We start from the raw sequence: 12,669 nt of genomic DNA, 5'->3' as shown, positions 1-12,669 counted from the left end.
CCATTTATACAAAAGAAACACACAATTGGTCACAGGCTGAAAAAGAATACATCTTTACTTTTTAGAGAAAACAACTCAAGAAGCCGACTCAATTCCATAGGACTTCTCAACATTGCTTTCTGGGCTACATACACTGGTTTCATTAGGTGAGCCTGGAAAGTTCAGAGTGTCATAGGCACTGGTATGACATCAAGCACACAATGAAGCTCTTAATTGTGGATGAAAAAACTAAGAGAAAGTTTGATGGGCAAATGCAAAGGTGAGTAACTAATCTCAGGGCATCCCCTAATTTATGTATTAACATAACTCAAAGCTTCTACTTGAAAATAGTAATAATAATAATGATACAATAGTACCTCCAGATGAGAAAGGGATTCTGTATCTCCCTCTACTCCTAAATTGAAAGCTGATACGCCATCTATAAAATGATGTTAAAGATACATGAATGAGAATATTAACCAATGTAAATTTTGAATACACATATGCATCTATTGCAAATTATGGATATCTCTATAAACTAAACTAGCGCAAAAGAATTTCAAAAACTTGTACCATTTTTTGTAGGAAAAGCTAAGGTATACTTGAGATATTTATAAAGACATGTGGTACGAGTAAAACACTTAAAAACTAACACATATAATATTTAAATCTAGACAACTCAGAGTATTCAATGAACTATATTTTTTAATGAAGGTAATGGGGAATGAACCCAGGAACCTCTGCATGCTAAGTAAGCATTCTATCTACCACTGATCTATACCCTTCCCACAGAGGAAACTAGCTTCTGAGCAGAGAGAAAACAAGGTAATACATGTTCACTAACTTACCGACATGTTAGTTTGCTGTGCTCCATCAACAGAGGTCAACGCATTAGGAAGTGTTACTTCCTCTGGAGCAATTTCAACAGTCTCAGGAACATCTTCTGGTGTTTCAATTTCTGGCTCAGTCGCCCCTTCCTATGAAAACAAAGTAAAACCAGAACCAAACTTCAGAAACCATCATATTCATACATGGTCATTCAATCAGTCAGGAACACAACAGTTGAGTACTGTATCTATCAGGTCACTAGCACTATCCTGCGAGAAGCTGGCAATACAAATCAAAGACACATGCGGCTCTCTACTCGGCCAGAGGCACAGATCCATGAAAGTGAATCACCACAGAAAAGTCTGAACAGCTCTAAAAGTGAAGTGAATGGACAATGTCAGGGCACAAAGGACAGGAGAGCCTGTTGCACGTCCATGGCTCAGGGAATGCTGGGAACATGACTGTGTCTCAAAAGACAGCCGCAGTGCAGAGGAGGGGGACGTGAAGGGGTTTTGAGGAAAGGCAGCCTGAGCAAAAGGATGAGGTGTGAAACAACATCATAAGGTATAAGGAAAACTAGAACACTGTTGCTTGGAAGGGAATGCAAAGCCCCAATATCCTAGGTTCAGCAAGGGATATCACTAGATTAATTTCACATGAGGACTGCTAAACACGAAGAAAAGGAAACAACCTCACTTTCACAGTAAACTCTATATTCAATGTCCTGTAATAAACCATACCAGAAAAGAACTCAAAAACAAAAATTTAGATACAGACACTGGTTTCATCAGGTGAGTCAGGAAAATTATCAGAAGTACATGATGCAGGCATCTGACATTAAGCACAGACTTCACTGAAGTATAGATTAAAAACTGTCAAAAATTTTCATCGTCAATTGCTAACGTCAAAATGCAAAGTGAAAACAACCATCTGTTTATCTTTAAGCATTCCGTGATGCTTATATTTTAAACTAAGAAAAATATTAACCTAGGAATACAGTACCTCCTTATCAGTAGATTCTTTATCTTTGCCTTCTCCAAATTGGCAGATTGACATTCCATCTGTAAAATGTAGTTACATATATGTTAGTAAGAATATTACCACTGTAAATTTTATATACCCATGTTCATCTATGTACATTCATGGATATTTCAATATAAAAATTGGCAGAAAGAACTTTAGAGAATTAAAGTATTTTCCAAAAGAAAAGCTTAGTTATGGTTTGGATATTTTTGAAGACGTATTAAAAAAACACGTAAAATTATTTAATATCATATTTGGAGCTGCACAATTTATATTTTTGATATTTGAAGTTTTTTTTAAATGGCGGTACTGGAGATTCATCCCAGCAACTCCTGATTGCTAAGCATGCATTTCATCTACTAATGAGCTGTGCCCTTCCCTGCTGCACGCTACCTTCTAAGCATAGAGAAAACTAAAACTGAAAAACTCCTTCCCTGTTCACTATTGTAGTTAAGATGTTAATTTGCTGAAGCAGAACAAAACTTTTGAGCCTTCTTTCTCCATCTTGCACTATTTCTCACATCCGAACAAGGGGGGAGACAGGTCTACTATCACTTGAGGGAGCGACCACAGACCACTGGTTCAGGTGTTTTCCTAACTAATGATCAACTGCGGAAGGCCAGGGCTCCACTCACTGGAGAAAATGATACGGGTGTGCTTCTCAAAACTCAGAATGCGGTGCATGTTGAAGGCACATGTGCAAACCTGACACTTCTGCCTTCTGTCAGAGGACTCTTTTTTACTCTACAAGAGACACCTCCTTCCCATGTCAGGTTGGGGAAGTCACAGTCCAAATGTGTGTGCAAACAGACTAGAGGAACATGACAATGTCCTCAGTCAGGTTTCCCCATGCTTTATGAAGCCCTGGAGAGCGATCTCCCCTTCTTCTTCAGTGACTCAAGAAAGAACAGAGGAATACGCTTTCGTCTCACCAAGTGGAGCAGTTGGTGGTGCTGGGTGAGGCTGCACAGGGCACAAGGGTGGCTCAGGTGGAGGTGGCCCAGGGAAAGGATGGGGCCCTCTTGCATCAAAAGTAACCTGCAGAACAGAATGGAGAGCAGTGTTGGATGACAGACAAAAGCACCAACACCAACAAAAGCTGGAACCCAACGCAGCAGCCGTCAGCACCAGGCACCCTCCCCTCCCCCGGGTGCCCAGACAGCAGCAGAGTGTCACACACTTCACCCTCCCATCGGGGGCCTGCCTGCACAGGTTGCCACGGGGATAAGACACGGTCACCGCACGTCACCGCCGGTGTCTGTAAGTGGAGGAAGCAAAGCGGCCTGCCCTAGAGGATGCACAGACAGGTGCCAGCACACTGACAAAGTAGCGTCTTCCCAACAGGCAGCCACTCCGGGCAGGACGGCCCTCCCCGCCACCTTCCCCGGCGCCACAGAAGCTGGCTCTGCGTGACCAGGAACACGGAGAAGGGATGGACGTGAAGAGCCCATTCTCCACATGTGGAAGCAGAGCCACACCTGGCGCCCACCCGGCCCTCTCTGCCCCCACCTCGCAAAGGGCCCTTGTCCTCCCCGCAGGGGCTGCCCCTGGGCACACAGAGCCCTGGGGAGCTGGGCACCCTGGAGGCCTGCGGGGGAGCCTGCAAAGTGCTTCTGAGGGGACAAGGCTGTCCTCAGAAGGCAGTCAATCATCCTGATTCTCAGGTAGCTCTGGATTTTAAGTTCATTACAAAACGCACAGTACGTGTGTCCTATGGAAAAGCAAAGCGGGAAGTCTCAACCCCACAACTGACACAGAAGGGATTTCAGCTCATGCGCAAAATCCCATGGTGTGTGATGAGATAGAGGAGCAGCTCTGACAGCTTCCAGGGCAGGACCGGCCCAGCTCAGGATGGGGAGCACAAGGTAAGGACTGTGGTGTCAATCGGAATCCCGCTGCAGGGAAATAGGCCTCTTCACTGCGGGCCCTATCCCTTCCGGCATCTATCTCCTACTACAAATGCAACATCTCTGAGAGTCAGGCTTTCCTACCCAGAGGACAACTGGAGGGAGCGTGGAAGACACATTTACCTCCCCAGGAAAGACAATGATGGGCTGTGACACTTACTACACCCAAGAGGACTCAAAGCTGCCCCTAGCACATGGGATAAAGCTGGAGGGAGGGCTTTGCTCAGTTTTCAGTTACGAGGATTTGAATGAACATTCTCAACAGGCGAATCACCTGGTCTGAGACAAGAAAAGAGCAAAATAATGATGACAGGAATCTGTCTCAGTGACCGAGGGGCAATCCCGGGTGACAGAGGTCAGGAAGGAGTCAGCCGTGCCAAGAGAAGGAAGTTTGGAGTGAGGGGTCCCCCTCCTCCTGTTATTTCAAGAAACACACAAAGCCTGCGGTCCTCAGCCCCTAAGCACTCACTCCCTGATGGCTTCTGCAGGCACCACCAAAGGTGACGGGCTGAGGGGAGAAGCCCTCTGGCTCCTGGGCAAGGGTTTGAATTTGGAAAGGAATGACACGCTAGACCTGTCACAGAACACACAATCTGGAGATGAGGCCAGCAAGGGCAGCTGGGAAAAAAAAAATCAAAGTTGCCAGAAAGAGTTCCAACAGAGAATGATCACCCCATTTACCTGGGCCTCTGTGGCCGCCTCAGGAGGGCAGGAGTTGCCGTTCTGCACCGGAGCTACACTAGGTCCTGAATCTGATAAAAAAAAAAAACAAAAAAACAAAGAAAGGATGGAAGATTACGCTTTGCTGCAGACTTTGCTGAAGAAAACAAAGCTTCCAAGACCCCCTTCACCATATTACACTCTTCCCCCCACCAGAACCAGGGGGAGACAGGTCTCCTGACCCTTGAGGAAGAGACCAGAGCCCTGGTTCAGGTGTTTCCATAACTAATCGCCCAGGATGGGAGCGCAGGGCTCAGATGCCCGGACATCAGCACTAACACAGGGAACTCACCTCACACTTGAGGGGAAATCGCAGTTTCTACACAGGCTAAATATTGAAATAGGAAGAGTCTTTCATTGGAAGAGTATCAACAACCCCTGACCATGAGCTCCACCTCTCCCTCCTCAGCCCGCTGGGAAGCTGTTACAATCCTTCTGGCAGCACATGTCTTGTGTAAGTAACCAGGTGTCATGTAAATCTTTACGACAGAAGTGGCCTGAGAAAGACTAGTGTTCTAATAAGTGGCAAAAGAACAGTGAATTTTATGGAAACCCTACTGGCAGATTTTAGAGTTACACTTTTAACTCTAGACGTGATACTCCACATAGTAATGCCACTTGCTAACTGGCTACTCTAGGTCACTGTGCAACTTTTTTTATAAGAACAAAGGGACCTGCAAAATTAGTGATGAAATGCCTGCTGTCTTAAAGCAGATCTTGGATAGAATAGTTAGTTATCCACCAAGACAAGTGAAGAGAAAATTTTTTCTCACCAGGACACACTGCCTTCATTCTAAAACCCTGTGCATGTTATTTTTCTCAATGACAAGGAGAATTCAGCCTTCAATATTGTGTCCAGGATGGAAGAGGGTGCTGACGCTCATGTCTTCCAGCGCACAGAAACCAGCCACGCCAGCCACCCAAGGGCCTGGGGGGCAGTTCACAGTCCCTGGAGGGGCATGAGCTCCAGAGGCACAGAGGACAGAGCCCAGCTAGGTGGTGGCAAGTGAAGAAAACAGCATCCTGTCAACCAGCTGAGACACTGTTCCCTGTGGTGAGTGTGTGGTGTGGTGTCCAGGAAAGCCAACAATTACCCACGGGGACAAGAAGCCCATTCGGTGGCTTCTGCAGCAGAAATGAAGCTGCCACACTTCACAGTGCGCTCCTTACCTCTCAGGGGAGGAGACAGCCTGTGTGGTCCTCCTGGGGTGGGCTCCTGCCTCATGTATTCCTCTGCCTGCCTCTCTCTGAATGTTATGTCCAGTCTTAATGATGGAGAAAGAATGGCTTCAATAAGTATTACATCATCAGTTCCTCTACTAGATACAAAACAGCCAATCCTTAAGAATCTCAAAACACCCTTCAAAATGTGTCAAAATTCTGTACCTTTGTTTCAGGTGGGCATTCTCCCTTCTCAACTCAGCATTTTCCCTCTCCAGCTCCTGAGCCCTGAGCTGTGGGAGAAAAACACATCCACGTTCAGTTGTGGCCGACTGTGCACAAAAGGAAGGAAACAAATTCTTACCCAGTTGTCTTGGGTTCAGTTGTGGCCAACTGTGCACAAAAGGAAGGAAGTTAACAAATTCTTACCCAGTTGTCTTGGGCCTTCTTCTCAGCAAGAGCAACCTTAAAAAGTCAACACATCAAGAAACACCCCATGGTGAGGGGTTCTCAGGGCCACGATAACCGTCTGCTTCAGGTGCTGAGGACTCAGTGTGTCAGGAGGAAGGCAGATTACCTGGTGTCTCCAAGTGATCTCTGCTTCCCGCATTTGCCAGTGACATTCTTCAAGTCTTCTCCTACGAGTTACAAATTGTTCCATCAGAGAAGACACAACGCTGGGTATGCTGTTAAATACCCTGCCCCATCCCACGTTATCCGCACTGCACACTCACACACAGCATCTCACCGCATACGGCGCACTGCACACGGCTGCAGCAGCACAGCGGGTGCCAAGCTGTCGCCGCAGCCACTCCTCCCGTCACTGTTGTTGAACGCCTGCCGGGTCCTGCGCGGACACAATTCCCTGTCCCGTTCTCAGCATTTCCCTCACGTGTCCTGTGCTGAGCGTCTTTCATCATAAAGCTTGATTCTTCCTTTCCTTACACCTGACTCTATTTCTCAGCCTTACAACACGTCGGTCTCCACAGTGGCACGGGCATATTTATTGGTCCGACTGACGCTACACCAAACTGCTGTTCTCAGGTTGAGAAGAGTTTATAGCACCTTCAGAAACATCTCTGTGAACAGTCCTTCCACACAGTCTGGCCAGCACTGGGGACCAGGAAATTCTTAGCAACTTAATATTTTGTGAAGTTAAACCTTTAACTTAACACGTGTAAACATAACATTTTTTCTCCTGTGTGAAGCATGTATACAAATGTCTTCTGAACATTTGTTTTGGTCTGTGTGTGATATTGTGTCTAAATATTTTAGAAAAGTTTTTAAAAAATCCAACAGCGGTTTTCGGAGCTGCGGGTGTTGAGGAGCTGAACTCACTTGTACTGCCGTGTTTCCTCTTCAGCCAGTTTCACCTTCTCCTCTGAGGCCAACAGCTGCTTCTTTTCCACCCGCTCACATCCTTTCATGTCATCTTCCTGAGAGGGGAAAGAAACTCTGTGAAATTCTGCCAGTATCCCTCCCAGAAATTGGAGGGGAAGAATTCCATGTTCCTTTCGCCCTTCCCCATAAATGCTCAGGCTCATAAATACACAGGAAAGAATTAAAGGTCCCCCACTAATAAATATGAGAAAACTACACTCAGGCCTCTGGCAAGAGTTTGGTATCAGGGCTTTCCTTCAGCGTCCCCACCCCTACTCATTTGTGCATAATGTAAACACACAGGAAAAGCCCACGGGAGGTGTGCTCTGTGCCCCCCCAGGCTCAGGCTCCTGTGACGGGGACAGCGCGGGCTCACTGTGTTTCAACGTGGGAATAAGGGCCTGACCAAGTCATCACAACAGAACACACAGGATGGAGCAGGAGCCCATGACTTACCTGATTTCTCCCACTGAGAGCCCTGACTTCAGTCAAAGCCTGGGGCAAAACCTGGTTCTTTAGCAAATATAAGAAAATGTTTTCTTTTGAAAGCAGGTTAATAGGTGTGAATTCCATGACCTCTCCCTGAGAATGACAGGAAAATCTGGGCAAATTATGAAATCCATGATAGAACGTACCAAATTGCTAAAAAGCCAGGAAGGAACATGAGGCCAAGATGGAGAAGGAAGCCCCGAACTGGGTCCACCTTCCCCGGGGGTCAGAGGAAATGACTGAGATGCAGAGCAGCCCCGAAGCCGGTGCCCCCCATGCATGGGGACCACAGTCAAGGCAGCTGGAGCTCACAGCCCGTCAGAAAAGGTGATCCCTAGAGAGACCCACAGGCCTTAGCTGGGATCCACGAGCGCTACATGCCAGGAACAAAAGTGGACAGGAGACACACGGGCCTCAGGAGGGCTGGCTGCACTGACTGATCTCAGCTGCTAACTGGGTTAACAGGATGCAGCGCTGCTGGTGCCCTGATCACCTGCCAGCTATAACGCCCACCTTCTCTGCAGCAAGTTAACCTCACACGAGGCCTCAAATTTTCCTATTTTCTACCCAATGCCTAGAGTTTAATAAAAATGACAGACACATGGCAGGTCATGACACTTTGATGTGGTTGAAACCTAAGGACAATAAAAATGGATCTGGGGGATCCGGATAATGAAGTGACTAAATCTGGTCCAAGAACCCACTAAAACCTCAAACTAAATACAAACAAGACTCTGGTAACCAGTTAGGATGAACAGAAGCAGCAGATTACAGAAATCAAGGTCGAAAAATAAATGCAAATCTGTACTGATTGAATATGGTAAAGAAAATATGGTGGTAAGTATTCTGAAACATATTAAAATATCTACTTAATTTCACACATTCATTCACACGACATTATGTGTCATAATTAACACGGGAGCGTCTTACTCTTCCACGCGCCTGTTCGTCTGTCCACAAGTATCTCTAGGGAAGCGTGTGCTTTGCCGCAGCCTTTGGAAGTTGGCTCCCTCGCCCACTTGCACAGATCCAGACGCAGCATGGTGGTCTTGTGCTTTCTTTTTATGTTCTGGAAACATAAAACAATTGTCTTTGTGTGTGCACTGTGCACTCAAGAGCTTGGTTGTGGTGGGGAGTGAAGAAAGGAGAGAATCCTGAAGGCAGGAACCCATTTGTTACCTTCCCAGTGCAAACTCATTTTTACTACAGGTGTGTCTCACTTTATTGCCCTTCACGGTAACGCATTTTTTTTTTGTTTAACAAATTGAAGATTTGTAGGAACAATGAGTCCAGCAATTTTATCAATGACCTTTTTTTCTGACAGCATTTGCTCATTTCTTACCTCTGTGTCACATTTTGGTAATTCTTGAAATATTTCATTCTTTATCACTTTAATTAAGACAACCATGACATTCTTTTAAGGCAAACCCTAATCTAGCATAAGTCCCTAATTCTCAGCAATTCCACAAACCCTGAGAGAGGTGAAGAGGTTTCAGAAGAAAAGAGTGAAGCCAGCAGGGGTTGGCCCATGAAGTTTAAGGCAAGATTTCATCTCCACTGCATACCTGTGAAAGGTAAGGCGGGAAGAGCAGACCCAGAAGCTGCTGCAAGTTCTCCAGGAGATGAAGCTAAGGCAGCTAATGAAGGTGGCTGCACTAAACAGATTTTCAATGCAGAAAATTACAAAGGGAGGCCATCCGGCAATTTCATAGCTGGAGAGAAGTCAGCACCTGGCATCAAGGCTTCAATGGACAGGCTGATTTTCTTGCTAGGGGCTAACGCAGCTGGTGACTGTAAGTTGAAGTCAGTGTTCATTTAACATTCTGAAAATCCTATGTCCCACGAGAATCATGGGAAAACTACTCTGTGCTCTATAAATGGAACAAAGCCTGGATGGCAGCACATCTGTTTACAACATGAATATTTTAGCCCACTGTTGAGACCCACTGCTAAGAAAAAAAAAACCAAAGCAAACAAAAAACCATTTCTTTCAAAGTATTACTGCTCATGGACAATGCACCAGTCACCCAGGAGCTCTGATAGAGATGCATGAGATGAATGCTGTTTCCATGCTTAACACAACATCCATTCTGCAGCCCATGGACCAGGAGTAATTACGACTTTTAAGTCTCATTATTTAAGAAATACATTTTGGGAGGTTTGACTGCCACAGATAGTGATACCACTGATGGGTCTGGGCAAATGAATGGAAAACTTTCTGGAAAGGATTCACCATTTTAGAGGCCATTAAGAACATTCATGATTCTTGGGAAGAAGTCAAAATATCAACATGAACCAGGGTTTAGAAGGAATTGATTCCAATCTTGATGTGTGACTTAGAGGGGCTCAAGAGTTCAGTGCAGGAAGGAACTGCAGATGTGCTGAAAATAGCAAGAGAGAAGTGGAGCCTGAAGATGTGACTGAATGGCTGCAACCTCATGATAAAGGTGCAAGAATAAGGAGCTGCTTTTTACGGATGAGCAAAGAAATTGTTTTCTTCAGATGGAATCTACTGGTGAAGATGCTGTGAAGAAGGCTGAAATCACAAAGGACTTAGAAGAGTGCATGAACTTAGCTGATAAATTACCACAGAGTTTGAGAGGACTGACTCCAATTTGGAAAGAAGTTCTCCTGTGTGTAAAATGTATCAAACAGCATTGCCTGCTACAGAGGACTTGTTCCTGAAAGGAAGAGTTTACACTGTGACAAACTTTACTGTGGTCTTATGTTAAGAAGTTGCAAAAGCCACACCAATCTTCAGCAACCGCCACAATGATCAGTCAGCAGCCACCAACATCAATTCAAGACCATCCACCAACGAAAAGACAACACCTCACTGAAGGCTCTGATGATGGCTAGTAGTTTTTAGTAATAAAATATATTTTCATTAAGTTATGAACATTGGGGTTTTTAGACACAGTGGTATTGCTCGCTTAATAGGCTACAGTGTAGTGTAAACATAACTGGTACATGCATTGGAAAACCAAAAATATCATTTGATTCTATTATATTTATTTACTTTATTCTAGGGGTCTAGAACTGAAGCCACAACATCTCCCAGGAAGCCTGCATATGAGGTTTTCTTCCCAATAAGCAACATACCTTCCAGGCTGCAGTCCTCAGTCATCATGGCGCTCTGCATCGGACCCTCGATCTGGGCTTCAAAATGCCTGGCTGCAAGACAGACGTGAGAAAAGACTTTCAGGAAGTACTGATCCACAGCAATGTGAACGTACTTAACACAAGAGGATCGTACACTTGGAAACGGCTAAGATGGGTCATCTTCTTTACGTGCATTACAGTACAATTAAACATTGACAAAGTGACGATCAGTCCTCTGAGGTAAGCATCTAAAGGGTGAGGAACGTCTCTTACTCTCCTCTCGCTGCTGAGCTGGACATCCTCCTGCACACGCACTTCTTCAGGTTCCACTGTGGCTTCGTGGACATGAGCTTTATTAAGAGCAATTTCAACCTAAAATGAAACATTTCCATTGATGACTAAATTCCCAACAAAAATAATCTGAACAGGTATCAACATTTAATCTTCTAAGATATGAAATTTTTTTCCTTGTGAAAGCTAATGTGTACAGTGGAAATCCTGCTGCTAATGGAGGCATTTTCCTCTGAAACTCCTGAAGTGCTCACTGAAACAGCATCTTTCAAGTTCTCTGGAGATGTTCCTTTTTCCAATATCTTCACACAGGACAAAACAAAGCATGTACTAAGATTTCAATGAAAACTCAGGGTGATATACTTAAAAAGTGTAACTTACTTTTTTCAAAACCAAGTTATTTTGTTAAGTGCAAAACAAACCATAGAAAATAAATATATTAGCTCTGGTACACGTCCAAAGACTTCGGTGAGCATTCTCTCTAGAAGACATTAAGGCAGTGAAATGATTCTGAACATACACATTTTAAAGAGAAAAGAAAGTAAAGAAACAATCCCCTTTAAAATAGCACCCAAAGTAATAAAATATCTGGGAATAAATCTAACCAAGGAGGTGAAAAAATTATACACAGAAAACTATAAACCATTGATGAAGGAAATTAAAGAAGACTTTAAAAAATGGGAAGATATTCCATGCTCTTGGATTGGAAGAATTAATATTGTTAAAATGGTCACACTGCCCAAAGCAATCTACAGATTTAATGCAATCCCTATCAAATTACCCAGGACATATTTCACAGAACTAGAACAAATCATAAAATTTATATGGAACCATCAAAGACCTAGAATTGCCAAAGCATTACTGAAGAGAAAGAAAGAGGCTGGAGGAATAACTCTCCCAGACTTGAGACAATACTATAGAGCTACAGTCATCAAGACAGCATGGTATTGGTACCAAAACAGACATATGGACCAATGGAACAGAATAGAGAGCCCAGAAATGAACCCACACACTTTTGGTCAACTCATCTTCGACAAAGGAGGCAAGAATATACAATGGAATAAAGACAGTCTCTTCAGCAAATGGTGTTGGGAAAACTGGACAGCAGCATGGAAAACAATGAAGCTAGAACACTCCCTTACACCATATACAAAAACCAACTCAAAATGGATCAAAGACTTAAACATAAGACAAGATACAATAAATTTCCTAGAGGAAAACATAGGTAAAACATTATCTGACATACACTTCAAAAATTTTCTCCTAGAAGAAATAAAAGCAAGAATAAACAAATGCGACCTAATGAAACTTGCAAGCTTCTGCACAGCAAAGGAAACCAGAAGTAAAACAGGAAGAAAACCTACGGAATGGGAGAAAAGTTTTGCAAATGAAACCGACAAAGGCTTCATCTCCAGAATATATAAGCAGCTCATATGACTGAATAAGAAAAAAATAAACAACCCAATCCAAAAATGGGCAGAAGATCTAAACAAGCAATTCTCCAAGGAAGACATACAAATGATCAAAAGGCACATGAAAAAATGCTCAATATCACTAATTATCAGAGAAATGCAAATCAAAACTACAATGAGGTATCACCTCACACCAGTCAGAATGGCCATCATTCAAAAATCCACAAGTGACAAATGCTGGAGAGGCTGTGGAGAAAAAGGAACCCTCCTACACTGCTGGTGGGAATGCAGTTTGATGCAGCCACTATGGAAAATAGTGTGGAGATTCCTCAAAAGACTAGGAATAGACTTATCATATGACCCAGGAATCCCACTCC

At 44.1% G+C, this 12,669-nt stretch overlaps 2 protein-coding genes across 2 annotated transcripts in view; both read right to left on the bottom strand.

Moving 5' to 3' along the window:
- Positions 1 to 2,818: 2,818 nt before the first annotated feature.
- LOC135320681 (cTAGE family member 6-like) lies at positions 2,819 to 7,575 on the bottom strand. The gene is made up of 6 exons (XM_064483802.1): positions 6,957 to 7,575; positions 6,196 to 6,256; positions 6,048 to 6,083; positions 5,844 to 5,911; positions 4,419 to 4,489; positions 2,819 to 2,868 (listed from the first exon to the last, which is right to left on the bottom strand). The coding sequence occupies exons 1-5, from the start codon at positions 7,160 to 7,162 to the stop codon at positions 4,477 to 4,479; spliced, it is 384 nt and encodes a 127-aa protein (XP_064339872.1). The 5' UTR covers positions 7,163 to 7,575; the 3' UTR covers positions 2,819 to 2,868; positions 4,419 to 4,476.
- Positions 7,576 to 10,589: 3,014 nt separating this feature from the next.
- Positions 10,590 to 12,669, bottom strand: part of LOC105091828 (collagen alpha-1(XII) chain) — a 32,710-nt gene continuing 30,630 nt past the window's right edge. Inside the window, exons 6-7 of the mRNA XM_064483801.1 lie at positions 10,863 to 10,961; positions 10,590 to 10,661 (exon numbers count right to left, since the gene is read on the bottom strand). The gene's annotated coding sequence lies outside the window, so the exon portion shown is untranslated. The remainder of the gene's footprint in view (positions 10,662 to 10,862; positions 10,962 to 12,669) is intronic.

This window comes from Camelus dromedarius, unplaced genomic scaffold, assembly GCF_036321535.1.
Source record: "Camelus dromedarius isolate mCamDro1 unplaced genomic scaffold, mCamDro1.pat HAP1_SCAFFOLD_114, whole genome shotgun sequence".
Taxonomy (NCBI): Eukaryota; Metazoa; Chordata; class Mammalia; order Artiodactyla; family Camelidae; genus Camelus; species Camelus dromedarius.
Note: the sequence above shows the minus strand (reverse complement) of the source record. Positions and strands in the feature narration are given on the sequence as shown.